The sequence below is a fragment of the Odontomachus brunneus genome, unplaced genomic scaffold (assembly GCF_010583005.1).
Source record: "Odontomachus brunneus isolate Ranch 3 - 2012 unplaced genomic scaffold, Obru_v1 Obru_scaffold_061, whole genome shotgun sequence".
Taxonomy (NCBI): domain Eukaryota; kingdom Metazoa; phylum Arthropoda; class Insecta; order Hymenoptera; family Formicidae; genus Odontomachus; species Odontomachus brunneus.
This window is the reverse complement of record NW_022639511.1, coordinates 177,743-202,699: the sequence shown is the minus strand read 5'-3', so window position 1 is coordinate 202,699 and position 24,957 is coordinate 177,743. Positions and strand designations below refer to the sequence as shown.

Below are 24,957 nucleotides of genomic sequence, written 5' to 3'. Positions count from 1 at the left end.
TTTGAGAGTATTCTTTGATCAATTCTAAGACATTTTTATTCTTTGACAATTTTCATTAAACTCAATAGTTTTCGAGAAAAAAAATAAGTAACGATTTTTATAAAATTTTTACATTTTCGCCGCCATTTTGTAAAAAAGAGTGGTTAAATGTTTATTATAAAAATTTCCTGTTAAACTTCAAGTAGTTTGTCCACCATTGGCCATAGTTTTAAGATGAATCCTTTGCAATAACATTGCGAAAAAAAATCGAGAAAAAATTTTTTTCGAAAATTTTCACGTTTTTCACGCTTAAATCGGCCATATTTTTTTTTCTTGAGGTCTAATCGTGATTTTGACTACGGATTCTGCATACGGAAAGAGCATAAAATTTTACGTTGGAATATAGTCATTGCAAATTTTTTTCAGACCGATAACACACGAAATAATCGTGTCGAAAACTTAGTAAAAATTCAGAAAGATTGGGCGTTAATGGGTTAAGCTGGCCACACACACTTTCCGTAACAGTAACCGTAAGACGTAACGTAAAAATTGAACAATTATCGAGTATTCACAAAAATGGCGACCTTACAATTCGACGATTCTCAACATGATTGGTCAGTTCTTACGTTACGTCTTACGGTTACCGTTCCGGAAAATGTGTGTGGCCAGCTTTAATCGCTCATTACATGTGGGAAGAAGATAGAATGACGCTTACAGCGCATAAACGCCCAAAGCGAACGCAGCCTAAATCGTATCCATATCCGAAGAATCACGCGCGCCAACATTTTTTCGTTCCTCCCGAAGAGAAAAAGACAAAAGACGCCCGTCCTCTCGCCGTTAATTATACGTTATCACGAAACACAGCGCGAATATGCATTGTTTCAAACATTTCGCGGAATTCCCCGCGTGACTGCGCGAGCTTCTTTCGGAATAAATCATAAATAGCCCGGATACGGCGACAGCTGTTAGACACTTATTTATCCTTTCTCTCTCTCTCTCTCTTTCTCTCTCTCTCTTTCTTTCACGTCTATTTTTGCCGTTGCAACCGCAATATTATTTTTAACGTTTTACAAATAGCATTTGTAATTTTACCGTGGTTGCAGTCTGATCGATCGCCGTGGGAAAAAATGCCTCTCCATCAGCTGAAGAGAAAAAAGATAGAGAGAGAGAGGAGGGGGAGGAAGTGCAATTTCGAAAATTGATGGTGTAATAACGCCGGATTACTTGGCACTGTGCGCATACGAGCGATAATTTCCTTCCTCTCCTCTCTCTCTTATTAGCTGACTCGGGAAATTTCGTCGATTTTGATTCTGCTCGGTGTAATACGGCTGCATTTCGCGTTCATTAAAATTAATTGTTGCGCGCTATGCGAGCGCGATATTAACGTATTGATAACGGGAAGAGAGGGGAGGGGGGCGGGACGGGCACTGCGCGAAATGCAGCGAGTTTCGTGGCGAAATTATTATTGTTATTAGTAAGTAACTCAATAGGGGAGGAGCGCACACACACACACACACACACACACACACACACACACACACACACACACACACACACACACACACACACACACACACACACACACACACACACACACACACACACACACACACACACACACACACACACACACACACACACACACACACACACACACACACACACACACACACACACACACACACACACACACACACACACACACACACACACACACACACACACACACACACACACACACACACACACACACACACACACACACACACACACACACACACACACACACACACACACACACACACACACACACACACACACACACACACACACACACACACACACACACACACACACACACACACACACACACACACACACACACACACGTACACACGGATTGTAAATACGGATACAGGCGGATAAAGTACATGTACACAATGTGATGTAAACGTGAGGCAAAAGAGAGGAAATCGAAAGAAGCTGGCATTATCACAAAAGGTAGAAAAATAAAAGGAAGAGACACACATTCTCGCGCGTGTCGCAAAAACATTGCGCATGCATCGTATTATCGTATCATCCGCGCGACACGAAGGAAAAAAGAGAGCGTCGTCTTTCACTTGCCAGGCTAGGTAGACAAGCGTGTATACACATAGACATGTTATCATGAACTGTTACGTACACCATTACGACGGACGGCGACACCGACACGTAACACCTTTTGAACAGAGGTTTATCGCCATGCAAGCGCGACGCAGCGGCCTATGTCAGAGAGCATAGATTTTCGCGGACCTGCGCAGCTGAATCTTCAAAAAATTAGTACTCCCCATTGCGACTCCTCGGTGACGTGCCACGCCACAAACAATGATTTGGGTGAGGATGATGCGGTGCCGGATGACGCATGTATCAAAATTCCAAAGTGAGAGGTGTGAGCAAGGAGGTTTTCTTGTAGGGACGACTCAGGCTTGATATTGGCTAACTATAATAGTTCTAAGCTTGAGATTCTCGTTTATGCAATTTTCGTTTCGCGAAAACACTGAGCGAGAGGGACAATTGGTCTCACATGCAGAGCAATTTTCAAGATGTGTTCAAGGCGCAAAGTATCTTGCGTGAAAGTTTGCGTCGAAGACGAGTCGACGTCAGGTGTTGTGTGTGCATGTGTGTGTGTGTGTGTAGGTGTCTGGCTGTTGTAGGTGAATATGAAAAAGAGAATAAGAGCGGTGATATATACTCGTCGCAAGTTAAATACGATATACTACGTGTACATAGATATCTTGAGAGCAACCAAATAAGCGAAGAGAACACTTACCATAAGACTGGCTATGGCAACCAAACAAATGAAGATCATAGATGAAAAGATGGCAGCGGCTATTGCGCTTTCGGAACCCGTTTCCTGTACCAGCACAAACTTGACTATCTGCAAAAGGGACAAGTAGCACGGAGGAATACAGACATAATACAGATTTATTCTCGAGCCGATCGTTCCGCCGTTTAGTCGAAGAGATACGACTTAAATTACTCCCGGTACGCGAGACGCGTCGACCGATCGATCGCCCTTTACAAAAGAGAGGTGCATCGCACGGAGAGAGGTTTTTAACGATGTACTCGCGAGCTTTCTGCAGCGAACGGTTCGCGCTCGATTGTCGGCTCGGGAGTTCTGCACGAGTTAAATTCCAACGAGATCAACAGAGCCAAAAGTTATAATAGAGTTCCGCTGATTTCCTCGGCTGGACCGACTCGTTATCGCGCTCGCGTTCTAATCCGTGCGCCCGCCACTTCCCACGTCATTTTCAACTTACTTTCACTGGAAACAACGTGTTGGTCACCTTGTACAAACTTGGCATGTTCTTTGTCATAGCGGCGTTGAACTTGCCGTCCTCGTCGATAACGTAAACCAAAATAGACGTCAGGGGAATGTCCGTGGATGTCGGTAACGAGCTCGTCGGCTCGTAACAAGGGTTCTTGTGGATGACAATTTGTTTACAGAAGACGAGCCTGTAAAACCAAGTATCGTACTGGTGTATATATAATACGTAACGAGCGCACTGCCGGCTAAACACACTTTCAATGACGGTGTGAGCGACGCGACGTTCTCGAACGCCGAGCAAATTCATCGTTAAAATATTCATTAAAACAAAATTCGTTTCCTACGCTGCGAGTTCAAAAGAATGTGTTTCCAATGTGTTTGACTGCCAATATAATATCACTTTGAGCGTCGAATATCTATATTTATCGAATATCTATATCTATATTTAGCGTACTGTTACCACACAGATCAGTCATTATATCCAAATAAGGATATAAAATTTTAATCAATATTTAATCGAGGTAATATAACATAAGGAGCTGTAAAAGCCCTACTTTTTTCCTTACTATAATATTATACAGTGTTTCTAAAGTCAGTTACCGCTCCCATTATTTCGGAAACAGTTCAAAATTTTGAAAAATCGCGAAACATTCAATTATTTCAGGGAGCTACTTTTTTAAGAGAATGTGAAGAGTCATAACCGAAGGGGTACAAGAGAGATACCCAACTTCAAAATTTTTAATAGAACTCCCATTTTTTATTGCATTTATTATTTTTTATTGCATATTCTTATAGCTTATGTCGAGAACTTTTCAAAACACTATAATAAAGTATATCTTGATAATAATCAACGCAGTCACCGAGCAAATAACACTTACAAAAACTACACGGAAAAAAAAGATTTGCTAATATATGGACAACTAAAAATATTAACTGTGTGTGCAAGAACAAATTTTCTCGCTTTTATAGCAAAGTTATTTAGTTGTGATAGTTAAAAGATTTGCATATATATATATATATATATATATATATATATATATATATTAGCAAATCTTTTAGCTATCACAACTAAATAACTTTGCTATGAAAGCGACAAAATTTGCTCCTGCACAGTTAATATTTTTAGTTTCCTATATATTAGCAAATCTTTTTTTTCCGTGTACAAATTGAAAGTCAAATTATCAACTCCATTGGTATTACTAGGATATTACTAGAAAGAGATTCCGGCCATTTAAGCTTTGAAGCATTCGCCTCGCCGCGCCGTTCGTATGCGCGCACGGAGAAAAATAATTTTGCTCTTTTAGCAAAATCGTCGTTGCTACTACATATTCGTAGTGACAACAAAAAAACTTAATTGACGTAAGTAATTTTACAAATTACTCGTTATCAAAGCAGAAATAGTTTCGTTGACATACAAAAAATTTGTTGAGTGTATTTGTCCTAAGAATTACGTTAATTTGCTATCAATGCAAAATAATGTATCCTTAGCAAATTTATTTGCTATCGGAGAAAAACTGCAACTGCTTATATAAATCCATCATGGTTCTTACAGCAAAATAATTTGTAGATTCAGCAAATTATATCCAGCAAATAGTGATTAGTACTTTTAGCAAATCTTTTCGCTGTTCACATAATAACGAAAAGATTTTGCTAGACTTTGCTGGGCCAGCAAATTATTTTTCTCCGTGCGCATATCGAAACATGCTGTTGACTTTCAAGCCTGATAACTCAAAAAGTACTTAACCAAAAAAATACTTTATTATAGTGTTTTGAAAAGCTGTCGAGATAAGCTATAAGAATATGCAATAAAAAATAGGGAATTCCATTTAAAATTTTAAAATTAGGTGCCTTCCTTGTATCCCTCTGAGAGGGAGGGGGAGGCGACTTCTCACTTAAAAAAGTAGCATCCTGAAATAATTGAACACGTGTTTCGCGATTTTTCGGAATTTTAAACCGTTTCTGAAATAATGAGGATGGTAACTGATTTTAGAAACACTCTATATATTATAAGCCTCTAATTTTATCTTGATTATATATATCAGAGCGATTAATTTCTGATATTTAACTTAATATTAAAATCAGATACATTCGTGGAATATAACATGAAAAAACTGCAATTTTTGGTCGTACAAATAATTTTTATTTATCAACCTAAAATACCCGCGCTCTTTCTAAATTTCAGGAGCGAAATCTCACTCGAAAAACAGAATGCGCACCGGGTCATTCCAATTGACGGAAATATTCGTTTAGATAAAATTATAATCCATTCTAAGCTTGAGCGAAATATTCACTTTGGCGATTTTAAGTGGCAGTATCTGCAATATCGAGTAAAAATATTGTGACTTTTTACTTGTTTTGAGTGAGACTCTGCTCCAAGAACTTTAGAGAATAATTGGTAAGAAAAGAGCATAAGTTAAAATTAAATGAAATTAGAAGAGAAAATCAGATAGAAAATTTGCTAAAGTTTTATTTAGGATTGACAGCGAATATCTTGTTGCCAATTTCTTAAATTTGTCTGTAGAAGTTTTAAATCCCAACGTCTTTTACAATCTTCCACACTCTCTAAATTTCTCGGAGTGAAATTTCATTCGAAAAGTGGAGTGAGCGTCGAGTCACTCGAATTGCAGTAATTTTTCGCTCGTATAGAGAGAGAAATAAATTCTTCACTATGAATTATCGAGTGAATACTTTCACTCGAAGCTGAAGAGTGAATCTGATGTGCCTCACTATTCCAGGAACACATGTTCGATCTAAACGATTGAAACACTCGTTCATACAGAGTCAAAATCCACTCTAAGCTAAGTGAAAGCTTCACTCTTGTGATTCAATTCGACTGGCATATTAGATATTTTCTATATCGCTTTGAATGAAAATGCCGTTACTTTTCGCTTTAATATGAGTCAGACTCTACCTTTAAGAAATTCACAGTACAAACTTACTTGTTCATGCCGCTTGTCAGCATCATCGCGAGTGCATTCTTCAGTTCCAGCATACGAGGACAGATCTCTTGCGGACTGCCTTCTATAACTATATTCACCAGCAACGTGATCTCGTCCTGAAACGACCGGATATCCGCCGTGACGTCCTTGTCGGGCGGTTCCGAGCTATTCGGAGTGTTTCCGAAAACTTCTGGTTCCAAAGTGCTTATAGAAGTGGGAGGAACCGAATGGCTCTTCATAATATTCTTCATAACATCAGGTGGGACCGTGACAATCGGTTTCGGCGGAAGTTCCGTCGCGCCCGGGGCGACTGTCAACGTGACATTCGCGTCGAGACTCGAGTTCTTAGATGCCGAAGGGTCATCGGTGACGCCGAGGATTCCAATCTCAGTCATAGCAGCGGTAAAATCGATCACGTTCGTAGTAACTTCATTCTTCATAAATTCTGTGCTCTGTTCTTTGACGGGAAGCTCAGTGACCGTGGGAAGGACTTCATCAGTGTTGTTCGCCGTGATCGATGATATCGGTTCCGTCGTCGGGATCTCGTGCTCGCTCGTCGTTGGAAGCTCCGTGAAGTCCTCGAGTTTCGCCGTCATGGTGGGCGCCTCTTCCGCTGAGCTGTTCTTCGTAGAGGAGGAATACGGAGTTGTCAATCTCGGGGTCGTGATTCTCATCGGTATCGTTTGCTCCTTGAAAGTCCGCTCCGCGGTGCTCTTCTCGGTGGTGTTCGAAGAGATCGCCTCCGTGAGACCGACGAACTCGAATTCAATGGATGTGGTGGTCGGCACTGACGATTCGTCAGGGTTCAAGGTAGTAGGTGCGGTCTCGTCACTGTGGTTCGCCAGAGGCTGCAGCGTCGCGTGCGCCTTCAGCGTCAACTTCGTATTCTCGACAGTCGCCGCGGCGGGAGTTGACATGATGCCTTTCGCCGGCGGCGTCGAGGGAATCGTGAATTGGTTCGGCCCGGTCGCAGTGTCCTTGTCCAAAGGGACTCTCGTGGAATCGGCAACGACGATAGTTGAGCGATTCATCATAGCCTCCTCGGATTGTGTCTGGATGTCCGTATTGAGAGAGAACACTCTCGTGATTGGCGTCTCCGTGGAGCGCGCTAGCAATGGCGTTGTCGCTTTGACAGGACGTGGTATCACCTCCATGCCGTCGTTTTCGGGCAAACTGATTTCCGTTATTCCCTTCCCGGTCACATCGTGGTCCTCGTCTGTACTTGCGATTGCTTTCTCCCCCGATTTCGCAGTCGAGGCGTCATCGTTCTGTTCCGCTCTCGAGTCCTTCTTTTCCATGGACTTTACACCGCTGTTCGACTTATCCGGGAAAGTCTCGTTCGTCGGCCTGATTTCGTCCATTATTGGTATTACTGTTGTAATCGCTGCGGAGGAGCTCTCCGTGGTGATGTTCGCGGAGCCTTCGTTCAAACCCTTCTCGTCCGGCTTCTGCTGTTGGATGCTGTTCTCGAGCACGACAGAAGCCTCGGTGACGATAGACTTCTTCCCCGACTCTTCTCTGCTGATAGTGTTCTCGTAAGCCGACGTTTCTTCAGCGACGTCGCCGCTGCTGTTCCTCGGTTTCGGACTTGTCGTTTCTGTCGTCATCTCCAGCGATCTCACGGACTCCACGTGCAGATAAGGCTTCGGAGTTATCATTTTCGTGCTCTGTATAGCCGGCGCTGTCCCGAATATAGTATCTATCCTCGTCGTAGTCGTAGATTTCACCTCGACGCTCGGGAACTCGTTAACCCCAGAAAATTCGATGGTTCTGCCTTGCGGAATCGGACTAGGAATTACTCTGGAAGTGGTCTGCTCTTCGGGCTGAGCGCTCAGAGTCGTCGTTTCGAGCGACCTCACCTGGGACTCAGGTTTGTCTATCGATTTCCGCTCTCCCGTGTCGTCGTCCGCGCTCTTGATGCTTGCGTTGAATACCTTTTGTTCCTCATCATCTTTGTCTCCAGTGACGGTCACCTTTCCTCTTTTGTAGACGACCTCTGTCTGTCCGTTGCCAACTTCATTCGTATGAGAATGGTTTGCTGCAGTGTTGTTCGTATCTATAATCTTCAATATCGGCTGATGAGTCACATTCTCGACGACCTCCACCTCTTCTTTCGGGTCGCCTTTGCTGCGCGATCCGTCCACGTCAGCGACCTGATCTCTCGCGTTGTCTCTGGACTCCTTTTCCGCCTGTGGCTTGTAGTTCACGTAGGTGTCATTAATTAGGGAGACGGCTCGTCTCTTCCCATCGGTCTTCTCCAAATCAAACGCTTCGGATGCCGTCGTGGCGGAATCGAGCGCGTCTTCCTTGCTTTCCGAGACGTCTTCATGCTGAACACCGCGCATCGTGGTTAATTCTCGATCATGGCTCTTCAATTGCCAATCCTCCACATCCTTTCGATCCGTAAAGTTGGCCAAGGTCGAATTCTTGTCTTTCCTCGATTCGAGCTTTGGGATGACTTCCTTGTGATCGGACTTGTTAGCTTTGCCATTCTTCTCGGATTTCGCAGTCTTTTCCGTCGATTTCGGGAACGTCGAGGAGGAATCTTCTATAGACGCGACGGTCATTATTTCCTCCGTCATCAAGTTCTTCTTGTCCTCAGAGTGAACGAGCAACTCCTGCGGAAGTGTATGATTCCCAGACGTCGTTTCTACGTTGGTATCCTGCTTGAACTCTAGATTTTCCTTACTGCTCGTGTTTAATATCCCGTCGATGAGTTTCTCCTTCGTGCTTGGCGACACGGTCTTGGCCAATATTCCTTCATGGTCGGGAGATTCTTCATGCGTGGCGTTCTCCGAGTTTTTTTTGTTGTCCTGCTTGGAGTCTTTCGGCTTCGTGGTCGTAACAGTCAGTTCATTTGTCCTAGAGAGCTTGAGAGGTCTCTCGGAGACAGCGTTCGTGCTCTTGCCGGAGCTTTCAGCTGAAATTTCTCCATACTTTTTACTACTATCCGCGCTCTCGATTTCTTCAGTCGAGCTGCCCGCCTGAGAACTCGCGTGTGTCTCATGGTGTGACACCGGTACATCGCTTTTCCCCTCATTCTGACTTTCGTCAGGGTCGACCCTGTCCCGCGATCCATTCTCCCCGTCGTGAGCTGTTCTACTCGTCAGTTCGACATTTTGCCTATCCTTTTCTCCGATCGACTTATTGCTCGGTGAGATTCTTGTCAAGATCGTCGTGGCTCCCTGGGGAGTCGGCGTTACCTGGGAATCAAATTTGCCCGGCGGCACAATCGGTACTGCTGTAACTTGCTGTAATGGATCGCCGAAGAGCAGCAGCAAAGTCCCTGAAACAGCCAAGTTTCATCCTGTTATCTTACACCTGTACTCATCAGCCGTTCCGAAGGCACAATGGGTCTTTGTGTTTGCCTGTGCTTGCCCGCTGTACAAATGCTCCTCTCCTTCAGGTGCATAATGACTCATTTGAATCGGAGTCTTTCGCAAGACGCCGCTACTCCCAAAACACTCTTTGCATACGCGGAAACATTCCCACTGTCGCGACGACTCCGACGCGTAACACTCATCGTCTGCCATTCTCCTCGGCCCCGTGCGATCCTAATTGCAATGTTTGACAATGGAACGGCGAGTTACAGGAGCTGACGATATAGCAAGCACACCGGTAATAAGCGCGCGTGTACGTGGATCAGAAGTCGCGGCCGCGCCGATAACGACGACGACGACGACTGGTTCCCGCGTGGCGTGCGTGCGTGCGTTCGCGCGGCGCAATAAAAATGTAGATGCGGCGAGCGTAGATGAGACATTTAATGGATCGAAAAACCGGTTGTCCGTGGAATTACCGACGGCTCGCTACGGCGCTGTATTCGCGCGCTTCCGCGAAATACAGTTCGCGTTCTGCACGGAGGAACTGCAAGCGTGCGTTTGAATATTAAGCAGACCTCGGAATTATGCAAAGAATTTCGAGTGTGTCCTCGTGTCGATCTATGTCGATACACGATTCCTCTCTCTCTCGCTCTCTCTCTCTCTCCCTTCTCCCTCTCTTCTCTCTCCCTCTCTTCCTCCCACCTTTCCTCTCTCTCCCTTCCTACCTCTCTCTTCCTCCTGGAGCGTCGAAGCCGAGGTAAATATTTATTTTATCGAGGCGGATCCGCAGTAAAAATTTTCCACATCTGATTTCCACCTCTTGAATACATCTATCCGCCACGTTTGCAGCTCGGATGCTGTAGATTTCATGCGCGAGCTATCGATCTCCGCCGAGCCTGTTTACGAAAATAATAAATCGCCGTTTTCCGCTATTTGTGCATGTTACGCCCTTAATTTCGCACTCGTTATACTCGAATAAAATATCGAACAAATTCCAAAGCGGTTTACAGCTTAAGCTCACTTATCGCACACACACACACACACGGTGGAAATATCGCGCAGTAAAAGTTCCGCGAAAGAGCGCTCGCACAACGTTCGCGCGTTCGAATGTTATTAACATCGTCAACAGATTATCTTGTTAATAGAGTTTTTCCGCAGTTATAGCCGCGCTGCAATACGTCCCGGAAAATAGCCGTTAAGTAGCGCATGCGATGTTTATATAAAGAGGTATTTTGTACAATAAAGCCATACTGCTACAGCAGTATTTATTCAAAAAGGTGTTTCATCGATCACACGTTCATCTCATATCTATGCCGTTCGAAATAATTAAACTCTGACGCGTGTTACGGTTTTATGATTATCTGTTAAACACTTACTGATCCTCTGTTATGATAATTGGAACGAGCAACGATTGTATTTATTTGCAAGCTCGAAGCTTTTGCAACTAATCATTGTCGCAAAGTATCTTATATCTTGATTATTTTTTAATATTTTTCAAAATTGTTTTCATAAAATGTTCATCAAACTACCCAGACAACATAATATCTAAAATCGGGACATAAAACGTTTTAAAGATAATCTTCAAAATGCCTTAAAGACATTTATACGTAAATCGTCTGAAAGACACTTTGAAGATGATCTTTAAGACGTCTTATGTCCCGATTTTAGACATTATATTGTCTGGGTATGTACTAAGCATTGTAAATAAAGAAAATTACTTATGATTTGTAGCCGTGTTGGAAAAAATAAGTGATTTATAAGGTTCAGCGCCTCAGGATAGTTCAATTCAATTAGACTTTTTCTCCGTATGTCTAGACAAAAATTAATAAAAATTAACTAAATTATGAGTAACGACGGCATTAGCGATAAAATGCCAAATGATTGCCGACGTCTTCATTACTGACATGTAGAATTAAGAAAAAATGTTAATTTAATTTTCTCGCTTTAAATTTTAATTATCCGCAGTTAAGAAAAAATAAATCTGTCATTAAAATAATTGTCAATTGCATCACCGGTTTAATCACGCTAAATTTGCAAGCATTAATCCCTAGCCAATTAAGCAAATTCACCGAGTTCCTAGTGGGGCACCGGACTTTAGTTGGAAATTCTTGACCCACGACTCACAACTGTAAGTGCACAGCGAAATTTCGTTTGCTGAATTTTTGGGATTTTTCGTTTCGGCCAGATCGGCAGGCGAGTCGTATATACGCGTTCACCTCAAACGAAAAGAGGCCAAACGCGTCGGTCAAGGCGCGGGACAGAAAATTTTGTTAAGCCGCGAGTTACAGTTAACTCACTGGCCGGGCGCGTTGAAGTAAACCTAACAGTACTTGGTGCAGTCACCTCGATTGGCGGGCTTTACATCACGAACTCACAATGCAACAGGATGCAGCCCAGAAGTGCTAGTCCATTCTGCTCAACGGTGATGCTGCCGCGCGGCCCGAAATAAAAATGTTTGCGCGTATAATTCGCTTAAAGCACCAAGTTCTTTCTTCCCCTCTTTCTTTCTCGTCGGCACCGATACGCTGCCGATATGGATTACACGAGCCAACATGTATTTTTCATGCATTACAAAAGGAAAGGGGAAAAATCTTGCGGAGTTGTTCTTTCCTCTCCTTTCTTTCCCTTTCCCGTCTTGCAACTGCGACTCACCTATGCATACTCCCAGTGCAGGAGTCATTCTTGTGCCGGTCATTTCTGTATGTAGATTCTGTCTCGTTCGATTTCTGCAACATAAACCGTACAATTTTATTCAATTTCGTTTTCATATTTGCACAAATAAAACATGGGCTTATAAGTTTCATATATATAATGAGAAATCGTGTAGGGTAAACTCGGATAAGTTGGCCATACTTTTTTAAAATGCAAAAAAAATACATTTCTTATTGTTATTTCTTAATAGCGTTTGGCATATTACTTTACTGAAGCCTACAGTACATAATACCATCAAAGTAAAAAGGAAAATACTTCAGTTAAATTATTTATTACAAAAATATCAAAACATGAGCATTGGCCATCTTACCTAAATGTTTAAGACAAGATGGCCATAAGAAATAGATGACCCATACATATTTTATGTTCAAGATTCTGCACCTATTATTCTATAAAATAATGAAAAAAACATAATTTGACATATTCATTTTAGTATAGGATATTTAATACATACTATTTGTGAAAAATATAATTTACATGTAAAACAGAAACCTCTATTACAAAACTTAAATTCTAAATCCAATTTTTGATCAAAATATATTGCATAAGATTTAATTACTGTAATATTGAAAATAATTTTTGAAATATAACGATTTTTTTATTTATAAATGTTAGAATAATAGTGATCTTATCATTTTACCCAAAATGTGAGTGAAAGACGGTTATGATAGTACTTAAAACAAATAGTAAAAACGAAAATAAAAATGCATGTTATATTACAATTTACATACCTACTTTATGTATCTAACGTTGATTGCGATAGCTTAACTGTAATTTATTCGATGTTACAGCAAGTTTTAGTGGATACATGAGAAATTTTACAAGTAGTCGAAAATAAAAATATAATATAATATTCATAATCTTGCTATTTCAAAAAATGTACGCACATATAATATAATATTCATAATCTTGCTATTTCGAAAAATGTACGCACATACACTACGATAAATATCTTTGTGACTGATTACACAAACGCAATGTTTTGCAATTATTAAAGAAATTACAACCTATGGCCATCTTTCCGATATGGCCATCATATTCGAGTTTACCCTAATATTCATAAATTCTCTCTCTCTCTCTCTCTCTCTCTCTCTCTCTCTCTCTCTCTCTCACTATTAATAAAATAACATATATGAAATATTTATGCAAAAAGAATCTTTCAGTAAATATTCCCGGTCACGTTGATGCTATCAACGTGCGAAGATGACATATGAGCTGCTGAAATGAAAATTCTAAAAAAAGTGCCGGCTGTGAAAACGGATGCAGTTTGCTGTGCTTGTATGTGTATACGTGCAAGTATGATTTTCAACATTATGAGGATGACCTCGTTTACGAGCCTGTTCACCTTAGGGAGTATAACATAAAACTCCGCAATGCAGCGCCGGAAGCTTTATTAAAAGTTTTTATTTCGTATTTGTGGCGCGCGCGCGAGCGATATGACGTCAGTCAAGGATTATCGAGTACGAATCTCTTAATGATTCGTCCTCGTCAATGTCTTCGGCTTTGAACGTTCGCTAAAAATCACTCATTAACGTTCAAATCCAATTTCATAGAAAAGACGATACGTGCACGGAGAAAATTTTACGGTAAAAATGATCAGAATTTCGTAACTTAGAAGCAGACCGCATTTCGCAATAATTTATCTTTCTACATTTCATATGTGCTATTTATATTTTAGGAATCATGAAACGCGTGGCATTAAAAAATGTTCTATGTTTATGTGGGATTTGCTGTGTTTTTCAGCAAGGTGGGCTTTATTGATAATCTATACCTGCACTGCTGGAAACATATAATAAAACTAAGAAAAAACTTACAAGGAAAGACACGATTGCCATGAAATATGACACGCCACAGGTCGATTGTTGCAATGCAAAATTGCGCAATTAATCGAAAATGAGGGCTCTCAGATTATTAACCCAATTTAAACGCAACTAATATCTAGGAGAACTCGATATCGGCTCTCATGATACCTTCGTGCTGAATTTGAATTGTGAATAACACAGCATCGGTATATAATTCAAAGCGTGATTCCGAACGTCTCGCGAAAGCGACTCGCCGATTGTTGACGCAAAAGAAACGAAATCGTGCGCGCCCAAGCCTGATAGCAATTATTCAGTTTCCATAATATGTAGGCTGATGCATTCCGTTGCTGCTTAACGCCTCGTTTGCTGCACGAACGCGCCCATCGGCCACGGACCTCACGTCAAATCTCGCGCTTTTGTTGAGCGCGTACCGGCGCCTCTAATTGTAGAAAGTAATCGTAGAAAGTGCATAATACACACGCTTACCCCCGCGCACAAACACCTACAGCGGTGCAGTCTCGTTGAAGGCCTCGTCGCGCTCGTGATTCGATTTTCTTCAGCTGCGCGATCCGATAAGGATTCAACTACGAGGGAATCCGCATTAATGTAACGGTGCGACTACGCCGAGAAAGAGAGAGAGAGAGAGAGAGAGAGAGAGAGAGAGAGAGAGAAACGATCTTATTTTCGCCGGTTTTTCCTCACGAGCCATAAACCGCGTCATTTTTTCGGCTTAACTTACTCGAACGAACGTGACTCTATCTCACGGCTACCGCTTTAGCCCATAAACCCCTTATTCTGTTCTATGAACCTTATATTCCGGGACATGTTGCAGTACACAAGCTCGCAAACACGGTAGCCCGCACACCGAGTTTCCTCGTCAGCTCGGCGCGAAATCACTTGAGAGAGCGTGTTCAAAATATCTATTAAATCCCTTGGATAAGTTCACGGCGCTGTGTCGAATAGTCGTATAAGCGACGCTTTATAAAACGTCGTCGACAATTGGGAAGAAAACGTAACGTGGGTCCGCGCCACAGTCGTAATAAGGCCCCTGTTTTTATCATGGTGTACGCACAGTTAACGGTCCGTGTGATTGACGGGTCCGTTCGTACAGCAGCCTATGGGTTTCAAACAAATTTACGCCTTAATTGGCAAGGCGCTCTGAATATGGCGTGGAAAAATCGCCGCGCAATCGATCGTTCTACACGTGAATGGATTCTTAATCGCAGAAATTTTTAAACGCGCGCGTATGTTTACGTTTTGGGCTAATTGTGTTGGGGCAGCACATGTCTTTATGAAGGATTCACATCGCGTCCGGCATCCAACGTACGGTGTACAATAACCAATAGGAGAATTAATTTCCTAAAGACAAAAATGTCGCTAACTAGAAACTCTATTATTGAATATTGAATCATTATACATACGTTAGATGTCGGATGCGATGGGAATCAATCCTGCATCAATCCTGTATCATCCTGTATCAATAGTTGTTACTTGAAACTAGTCCTACGTGAGACCATGGATGTAAGAAATAACAGAAGGGAATGTGAAGCTTTTTAGGTCGTGAGAGTAAGTATGCTATGTGGTTGGTTGGCCACAGTAATATCGCGTTTTGTACTTTATTGTTGTGCTTGATAGGCCACACCAGTATGGGTCATACTTCTTATGTCTGCTTAGACAAGCCAAAGGAGGAATATCCTCCCTACTGTTATTTCTTACCTCCATACGTGAGACACTCAGAAAGAAGATCTGAATGCATATTTAGATCTGAGATTTTATTTGAATTGTATGTTTGTTAATTTAAGTTCTGAGTTTTTTAATTTAAGTTTTTTATTTGAAATATATGCGTTACATTTGTAATCACAATTCGACTGAAAAACTCACATCTAACTCTCAACTAGAATCTGAGTATCTCACCAGAGACAAGTTTCAAGTAATGACCATTAATATAGATCTGTCTTTTAGGTATTTGTGTTTTTATTCCTGGATGATTACACGAACGGTTCATAACTATCAGAATTCCGTTTGCAAGATAAATTGAACTTCAAACATAATTTACAATATTTTCTACTGCTACATAACTTGTATGTCTTGAGCAAGTTGTAAGGCAACGGAACGTCTATCCGTGGAGCTTTTGACTGAGCTTTTAGTCTTCTCCTATAGTTGCAATCGATTCTTTTACGAAGACACAGCTTGCCAGAGAAATTTTCTCGTTTTTGATGTCATAATGCACAGAGCTAGGTATGTAGCGACCGGCGGCCGCGCCTCGAAAACCGAAATATGCCAAGAAAGAACGCGGAAAAGTCTGAATATGCGTTGGAAAATCAGCAAAGGCCGTCAACCTGCGCTCACAAAGGGAGAGAGAGATATTCTTCTGTGGAAAAATGCGGAAAGAAGGGAGGTATGCGCCCCGCGCGTTGTTCGTACGCAAGAAAAGAGGTATGAAAAATGTCCTGTTTTACATATTTTCAATACATGATGTAACACAAAAGAGCTCTTTTTCTCTTACACCACGATAAGTCGCCGTCGTGGGAAATCGGTTTAAGGCATAGAGAGAGAGGAGAAAGTAACGAGGGAAATTCGAGGAACATTTTTGCCTGATTAATTAGCGCACGAAGGACTTCAAGATGCGAGCGACATCGAGATGTGGACGCACCCACGATCAAAAGTGAGACACATGCACGCGCATGTGTCGCGAGCGCATACGTGTATGTGTCTGTTTATACGAGCTTGTGGGATCCATACGTTATATCGTTCACAACACAGCCCGCGGGGATTGTTCAATCAGGTAGTTGTACCAAAGGAGGTCGACCTCGAGGCTTGTCAATTAAATTAGTACAACTTGGCCAGTCTCGGGGAGTTTAGTCTCCCTCGTTCGTGCAACAGTCTCGCACGTTATCATTCGTGCGTTGAATTTGATGTCTCGATCTCTGTTTGTGTGCTGTAAACAAGCTAGTTTTGCGTGCTGGTTTCGAATGTTTGTCAGGAACTTTGAATCCCGGTGTTTACTGTGACCCAAATAAACCGAATATCGAACATCAAGGTAATTTAATTGTTCTTCGCGGTACGGAATCGCACGCACGCAGGCGATATATACGATTGGCATATATCGGCAAATGTACGCTGTTTACACTTATTATTTATACTACTGGTCACTCCAAAAGGAGTGCCCGGGTCAGGACTAGTCTTCTCCTCCTCAGAAATTACGAGAGAAAATCTCTCACGTACAGAGAACAGGCAAGATAATGCGAACACCCAGGCGATACAATATATCGTTTTATAGAAGTTGGCTTTTTGAAGTCAATGTTCTTGAAACAAAGTCTTCAGGATAAATACTGAGTTTTACTGATATTTTTGTTGCAGTAGTTCAGTGTTGGGCAAAACTACGGTTTCCGGGGCGCCAAGTTTTGACAGCAGATTCTGCATCTATAAACGATTATAAAGAAAAGTGAAAAGGTGATGAAAGTGGCTATCTGCTTTATTTTAGGAGATATAGAGGTTTGTAGTTGCAAATTTAGAAATCAACGACATTTTTGCCATTTGCAGATTATTTTCGCGTTATCCAGAATGTACCATATGGAGGTATAATCTTCGCCTTATTAAATTAATGAGTCTACAATAAACTAAAAATAGATACTGAAAAAATTAGCATAGTGTTTATGTAAAATAGGACATATTATGAATATAATAGCATTATATGTGTTTTAAATGCTATAGAATTTTATTTTTCTTTTTATAAATGTTACTTTTACACTACCGAAGGGGTTTTGCCCCCTGTACCCCCTCTGATGTCCTTTCTCTCATATTAGAAGTCGAAAATAGTCTAAAACTAATAAAAACGTATTTATGTCGATTTTGAAAATTCCAACTAAAAACCTTTATAACTTGTAAAATAAAGCAGATAGTCACTTTTATCACTCTTTAACTTTTGTTTATAATCGCTTGCAGATGCAGAATCTATAGTCAAAACTTGGCGCTCCGGAAATCGTAGTATCCCCCAGTGTTATTTTAACACAATCCTAATTAGTGTTCGACGAGCCAATCAATTTTGCTTTTCAGCTACTGTTCACTCTTTCGCCAGTGAAGTCTTGTCGTGTTTTGGGCATGCAGTCGTGTAGTTTTGGGCACGTAACCGTGAAGACTGTGTCACTGTTGAAACATCGAACAATTTAGCTGTTATGCTTGCAGACGCTAAATGAGCATTTGTCCTTTCTGAAAGCCTGACAAGTCATGTTCATTTTACCGACTGGTCGCACCAACCGCTGCTGAACACAACGTGTGATGCACTGGTGGCGTAAAAGCCGGAGAACATAGACAATGGTTACGTTCAGCAGACAAAGTGCTTTGCGCTACGCTACCAGCAGTTTTACAGCTGCTCATAACATTTTCTGCTGAACGAAACTTGACGATTTACGCTTTTCCGATACGTTCACTAAGTGATTCAGCACATTGAAAGTATAATGGAAAAAATGGCGACCGCTTAATATAACATGTTGGAAAAAAACGCAAATCGCTAGTGTCATCCGGGAGAAAATCTTACAACAGCTGCGAGGCTGTTGCCAGTGGAAAGCGCTTACCAAGTTGCTTTTCTACTGAACACAATCAATGAAAAGAAAAACAGGAGATAATTCTCTCCTTTTGTCATCAGTGTAACTAACACACAAAAAAAAAAGAGTATCCACATAATATTGTGGTTTTCATTTTTATTTATTTAAGAAATTTCGTCTAACCCGCCTGTAAAGAGATGTATATTCGACGCGCTACAACAGAGACTCGCTGATGCGTCTTCCACCAACCGTACGACGATTACCGTTATATTATCGTTTCGGCCTGCGTCCCGTTGAATTCACCTGTCGCCCCACGCAGAGCAATAGCATACGTCCAGCGAGCGACGGTAGCCAAAGAGCCGCTGCGCGAAAAGCGGAGTGCATAAAGAACGCATTTTCCGGCGCCCTTTGTCTACGCTGATTAAACTGCCCTTCCGTGCGCGTCGCGAAAAACGGGCATCCTCTTTCCGTTAGACCACTGTGAGTCGTTTATCTCGTCACGACGTGGAACGTATTGAGCGACGGTAGAAAGTTGAGTGTAATTTTCAGCGGCGATGCGCGCGCCGAATCACGCCGGCGGATATCCCGCGTATCGAAGAGATCTCTCTCGGGTCGGGGGAGACTTTTACAAAGGAAGGAAGGAGGAAAGTATCAGTCGGCTTTTCCACTAAGGAAAATTGCGCGGAAACAACGCTCAACTAGTAGTTGTTTGTTTTTCGGTCTCATGTGTTTCAGCGTGCGACCTTTAACACCTGCCGCATTAATGCATCATCGCTCTAATAAGCGTCACGTTGCCTCGTTGTGCGCTCTTTCTTTCTTTTTGCCCCTTTTAGCTTTTAACGTTCAATGAGGTATAAGTTAGCTCCGTTAGCACTTCATTTTCTTAACTTTATTGATTACCCAAAGATTTCCCTAGATTCTTGTGTCGCGCGCTACAACGTAAAAGTTGTCTCGATTATTACGCACAGTGTGCGGTTCCTCACGGCCTGGACTCTTGTTTGTCATTCAAACAGTCAGAATCCAGGCCATAAATCCAGGCCAGAATCCAGGCCATGTCATTTGGATTCGTATTAACAGTTGTGAATGGAAATCAATGCTAGCCATTAATCGGTGAGAATTTCCTTTGTCTAAAGTAATCGAAAAATCAATCATGAAAACTGATCAATCGTTATGTGTGGAACCACAAATAAATTCGTCGATTCATGAAATTAATCATTGATGTGATCAAACTTTGATGTGATTGATTATATACGGATTAGTAATTCATTTCATCAATCAATTGAATTATTCGTGATCACACCAAACGCGATTAAATTACCCGTAGTTAAATTATCAGTGATTACGACGTGGTTGCTAGTAATTAGCAGTACATATGACGATTGATTAATTTTGGTTACTAATATAAATTGCCGACTGTTGTGGTCGACAAAAATTTCAATGCCCGACACTGCTTTCGTCACGTAAGATACGCAAGTGTGAATTTTGAATGAGATTAAATCCGATATTCACAAAACTATTCCAGTTAAATTACACGATATTCACAAAACACACTGTATTAAGAAAGATACATAAAAAATGCACATCCAAATCTGAAGTCGAGCGCTTCGAGCTGGAAACAAGTTAGCAGCGAGAACTGTTGATACAAGCACGAGAGCTCGATATCAAGGCGAAGCCCTTCATGGGTTTAGACGTAGATTGCGAGCAGTGAGAAGAACCGCGAAGGAAACCGCCGTACTTTCTCCCGGCTGCACGAACGACGATGTGGTACGAAAAGCAGCGTTTACCGAGGAGAAGGCGAAGGCGCCTCAATACGTGCTAGCTAGCTAGCCGAGCTAACATCGTGCTGATCCATCGTCATCGCTGACGGAAAAGTGAATTTCTCGACGCGATCTGGCACATAAACTCCCTGGCCCCGCGTCTCGTTGTAACGTGTCCCAGGCGATACACGTAAACCGTGCTCTGTGGATTCGCTGTGTTGCTCAACTTCCTTCGTTTACATGCTAATAGAACTACCGGCGAATCGCGAATAGTTAAGAACTCATTGTTGCGCGAGTAGCTCGCGTAACTCGAGCGTGCAATTTTTGCCGCGTTTCTGCAGCATACTTTCTCGGACTCGGAGTTTCGAGGAGTATGGTATTCGCGTTGCTGGGGAAGGGGGGTTGCGTCCAGATCATGCGTAATCGCGTGCAACTTGCACGAAATAGCTGGGCCGCTTCGTAATTTCGCGAGAGAACCCGCGGCCGAAATCAATTATTATTGCCGATGACTCGACGGAAATTTACGCGAGTCTTGTGAGTCCTTTGAACAGCTCCGGCTTTTGTGTACTCCAAATACGCGAAATAGTAAACTATATTGTGAAAGACTCGGTTGGAATACAACTATATCAAATGTAACCAAACAGCACCATGTGCTGCCTGTTATTGCGAAAACGAATAAATATTTTTGTTGAATATTTTTCCAGAACGGTGAATCAAACTTTCCAGCCGACCCTGAAGCTCAGTTATTATTATTTAATTAATCCCCCTTTGAAAACTCCCATTTACGCATTTTTTATTCATTCCTATTTAAATTTATTAGGTAAGCAAGAGTTTTTTTTTGCAAAATTCAATCTTTATTCAAAAACAAACAAAAAAATATTAATCAGCGAAATATTCCCCGTTTGCATCAATGACTTTTTGCCATCTTTCAGGTAGCTTGCGAATTTCTTGACGATAGAAGTTCACCGGCTTCGAAGCGATAAAGTCATCAATGCATTTTCGTATCTCTTCAAATCTCACGAAATGTATACCAGGTATGTAAATATGAAACCGGAATTTTTGTATAGAAAATACACGTTTATTGTATGAAAATGATAAAAAATATTTTATTCGAAGTATTGCCCATCGCTAGCTATACATTTTTCCCACCTGTCTGACAATTTGTGGATGCCACGCCAAAAAAACTGTTGCTCTTTTGAGGCAAACCAGTCATCGAGCCATTTTCGTACATTTTCGTAAGAAGTGAAGCGCTGCTTAGCAAGTGCGTGTCCCATCGATGCAAATAAATAGTAATCGGACGGAGCCAAGTCTGGTGAGTAAGCCGCATGCGAAAGTATTTCCCAACTAAACGCCTCAATCGTTTCCTTGACCAGTTTTGCTGTGTGTGATGGTACATTATCATGAAACAAAATCACTTTGTGTTGCCTTTTTTTATATTCTGGTCGTTTTTCACGCAGAGCTTAATTCAAATCGATCATTTGTTGTCGGTAGCGTTCAGTATTAACGGTTTGGCCAGGTTTTAGCAGCTCATAATAGATCACAACCTTCTGATCCCGCCAAACACAGAGCATTGTCTTCCGTCCATAGCGATTTGGCCTTGCAGTCGATGTCGATGGTTCGCCTGGAGTTACCCATGATCTTTTACGCTTAGGATTCTCAAAATATATCCACTTTTCATCGCCAGTCACAATTCGATGGAGAAATGACTTTCTTTTGTACCTGGCGAGCAGCATTTCGCAAGTGGTTTTTCGGTTTTCCTGTTGTCTTTCATTCAGTTCATGTGGAACCCATCTTCTGGATCTTTCCCATGGCTTTCAAACATATGGAAACGGCTTCTCGTGTCACATTTAATTGATCCGCGAGTTGTTATTGCGTTTGAGTGTCATCCTCATCCAACAATGCTTGCAATTCGCTGTCTTCAAACTTTTTCGGTGGTCTTCCATGTTCTTCGTTTCTCATGTCAAAATCGCCACTTTTGAATTTTTTAAACCACTCAAAGCACTGTGATTTACCAAGAGCATGTTCACCATAAGCTTCGACAAGTATTCGATGCGATTCTGCAACAGTTTTCTTCAAATGGTAACAGAAAATCAATGCTGTCAGCAAATCGTAGTTTCCAGGCACAAAATTCGACAATGTTCAACGCTATTACAAACTATGCTGTTGTATGAAACTTGTATTGTTGTGAGTTGAAATTTCTTGTCAGAGATGTCAACAAGGAAATGGCGCCAATGACGCGGTTTGACGGTAACTACATTGACAGCTAGGGCCATCTATGGGCAAATTCCGGTTTCATATTTACAGACCTGGTATCAGCCAAGTGATGCTGCAACGACCGGAATAGATAGTAATCGGAAGGCGCCATGTCTGGGCTATACACCGCGTGCGGGAGAAGTTCCCAGCCTAACGCAAAGATATGGTCCTGAGTCGCTTTCGCAACATGTGGTCGGGCATTGTCATGAAGCAGAATCACTTCCCGGGTAGGAATTTAAAAAAGGGCTTGTAAAGTCCCTAGATAGTTTTTCCCCATTTCTGTCTAGGCGCCATTCAGGCAAGCCCGAATAAGCCCTGTACAGAGATGTAACGCTTTTGTAAGTCAGGGCCCGATTTATAAATCTGACGAGATCCTATTCTGGCACGCCTATGTAGGCCTTATCTAGACATCCCTAAATAGAAAAGAATATTCTTTTATGTATGAATATGTACTACTATTTTCTAATAGAAACTATTCGTAAAGGTCACAGGCGCTTGCTGATCTTATTTGAAAACTTTAGATTACTTGATTCCAATGCTACATCACACTTAAAAATTCTCACTGACACTAGTGGGACTCGAACCTGGACCCTGCCTGAGGCACCTCTGGATTATGAATCTGTTGCCTTAGATACTACGTCACTTGTTCAATCGATATAAGCGTCTTACATTTTGTCCATATGTGTTGTGATTAACATAGTAATATAATTTTTTGATAATATAACTTAATAAAATGATATAATTTTAATAAAAATTATATTTTTCATACTTTTATTGTTAATTTAGCCTTTAGCTAATGAGGTGAGGTCTACAAAATTCCACACTTCCATTTCATTATTTTTAAATTTTTATAGTAAAATTTTTTTATTGTTGATTGTTATTAAATAAATAAAGTCACGAAAGACTATAAAACTTTGAGTAATTATAAAGGAGTACAATTAAAAGAAGGAGAAATCCACCTTACCATATAAGATTTCATTAAATTAATTAAATTTATATATAAATATATAAATCAACGCTTATTATAAGCGATTTCTGAAATATTTTAGTGAACAAGATTTTGATAAAATTTTTCACAAATATTTCTAAATTATTTCAATGTTATATTTCAATGTAATTTCTAAGTTATCTTGCGGAAAATTTGCTGTATGGAACCCTATGTGGACACACCTTATTTAGAAAACTATATTTTTGAGAACCAAAATCATAGGTATTTTGGTTTTACTTCAAACTTATAAAGTGAATTAATAAATAAATAAATTGTGAATTTTACTTCTGTCTAAGACTGTAAACTAAAATTCTGTAAGACTTTAACTATTTCAAAAATTGAATAAGACCTTGACTGAATTATATAAGTACATGTCTTGTTGTGTTGATGTCTACGGACATCCACATCTGTGCCTATTTTGGGTCTATTTACGAATTTTCCTTTAGAAATCCTTTTGCTTGGCCATATGTAGGCCTAACGATGGCAGGACTTATTAAGGACATCCCCAACAGCGCTCATTCAGGATCTGTTTAGGAAATCTAACTCAAAATTTGCCTTTGTAGGCCCTTTCTAGGCACAACAGTGGTAGGCCTTGTTAGAGGAATCTCAACAGTGCCTATTCAGGGCTTGTTTAGGAAATTCTACTCAGAATTTGTCTTTGTAGGTCCTTTCTAGGCGCAACAGTGGTAAGCCTAGTTAGGAGCATCCCCAATAGTACCTATACAAGGTCTGTTAAGGAAATTCTACTCAGAATTTGTCTTTGTAGGTCCTTTCTAGGCGCAACAGTGGTAAGCCTAGTTAGGAGCATCCCCAATAGTACCTATACAAGGTCTGTTAAGGAAATTCTACTCAGAATTTGCCTTTGTACGCCCTTTCTAAGCCCAACAATGCCAAGCCTATTTTAGAGCATGCCTATCTAGGCCCTTTACGGACTTGGGACATATCCCGATAAAATTCTACCCGAGTTTACGACTTCGTTAGCCAATAAATGGCCTCTTTTCTTCTAATGCATCGCTCAAATTGGTCAATTGTTGTTAAGCACAAATCATTTCAGTGGCTTCAGCAGCATTTTTCTTCAGATGAAACGCGAAGTGTATGGAAAATCGAATATGCTCTTTTATTATTGTCATCGTGAACACTACTGATTTTTGAGGTTATATGCATCAAACGCCAAACCGCATGGCATTTTAGAAGGCAAAATGTCAATTTTAAAACTGCAAAAGGGCGGGGAGATTAATAAAATTTAAATTGTTGTTTCGGTTGTATGAAATCTAAAGCTCAGAACTTTTTGCTCACCTAATAGCTTTTCCTGATTCTCTCTCTCTCTCTCTCTCTCTCTCTCTCTCTCTCTCTCTC

General features: G+C 41.2%; 1 protein-coding gene across 5 annotated transcripts in view; it reads right to left on the bottom strand.

Annotated features, from left to right (window-relative positions):
- The window catches only part of LOC116846193, a 114,207-nt gene that overhangs the window by 20,193 nt on the left and 69,057 nt on the right, over positions 1-24,957 (bottom strand). For all 5 annotated transcript variants that reach the window (XM_032819729.1, XM_032819731.1, XM_032819727.1 and 2 more), the window contains 4 exons: positions 12,198-12,271; positions 6,226-9,511; positions 3,279-3,474; positions 2,789-2,896 (listed from right to left, as the gene is read on the bottom strand). In XM_032819729.1, coding sequence (XP_032675620.1) covers positions 2,789-2,896; positions 3,279-3,474; positions 6,226-9,511; positions 12,198-12,240 — 3,633 coding nt within the window. In that variant the 5' untranslated portion in view covers positions 12,241-12,271. The remainder of the gene's footprint in view (positions 1-2,788; positions 2,897-3,278; positions 3,475-6,225; positions 9,512-12,197; positions 12,272-24,957) is intronic.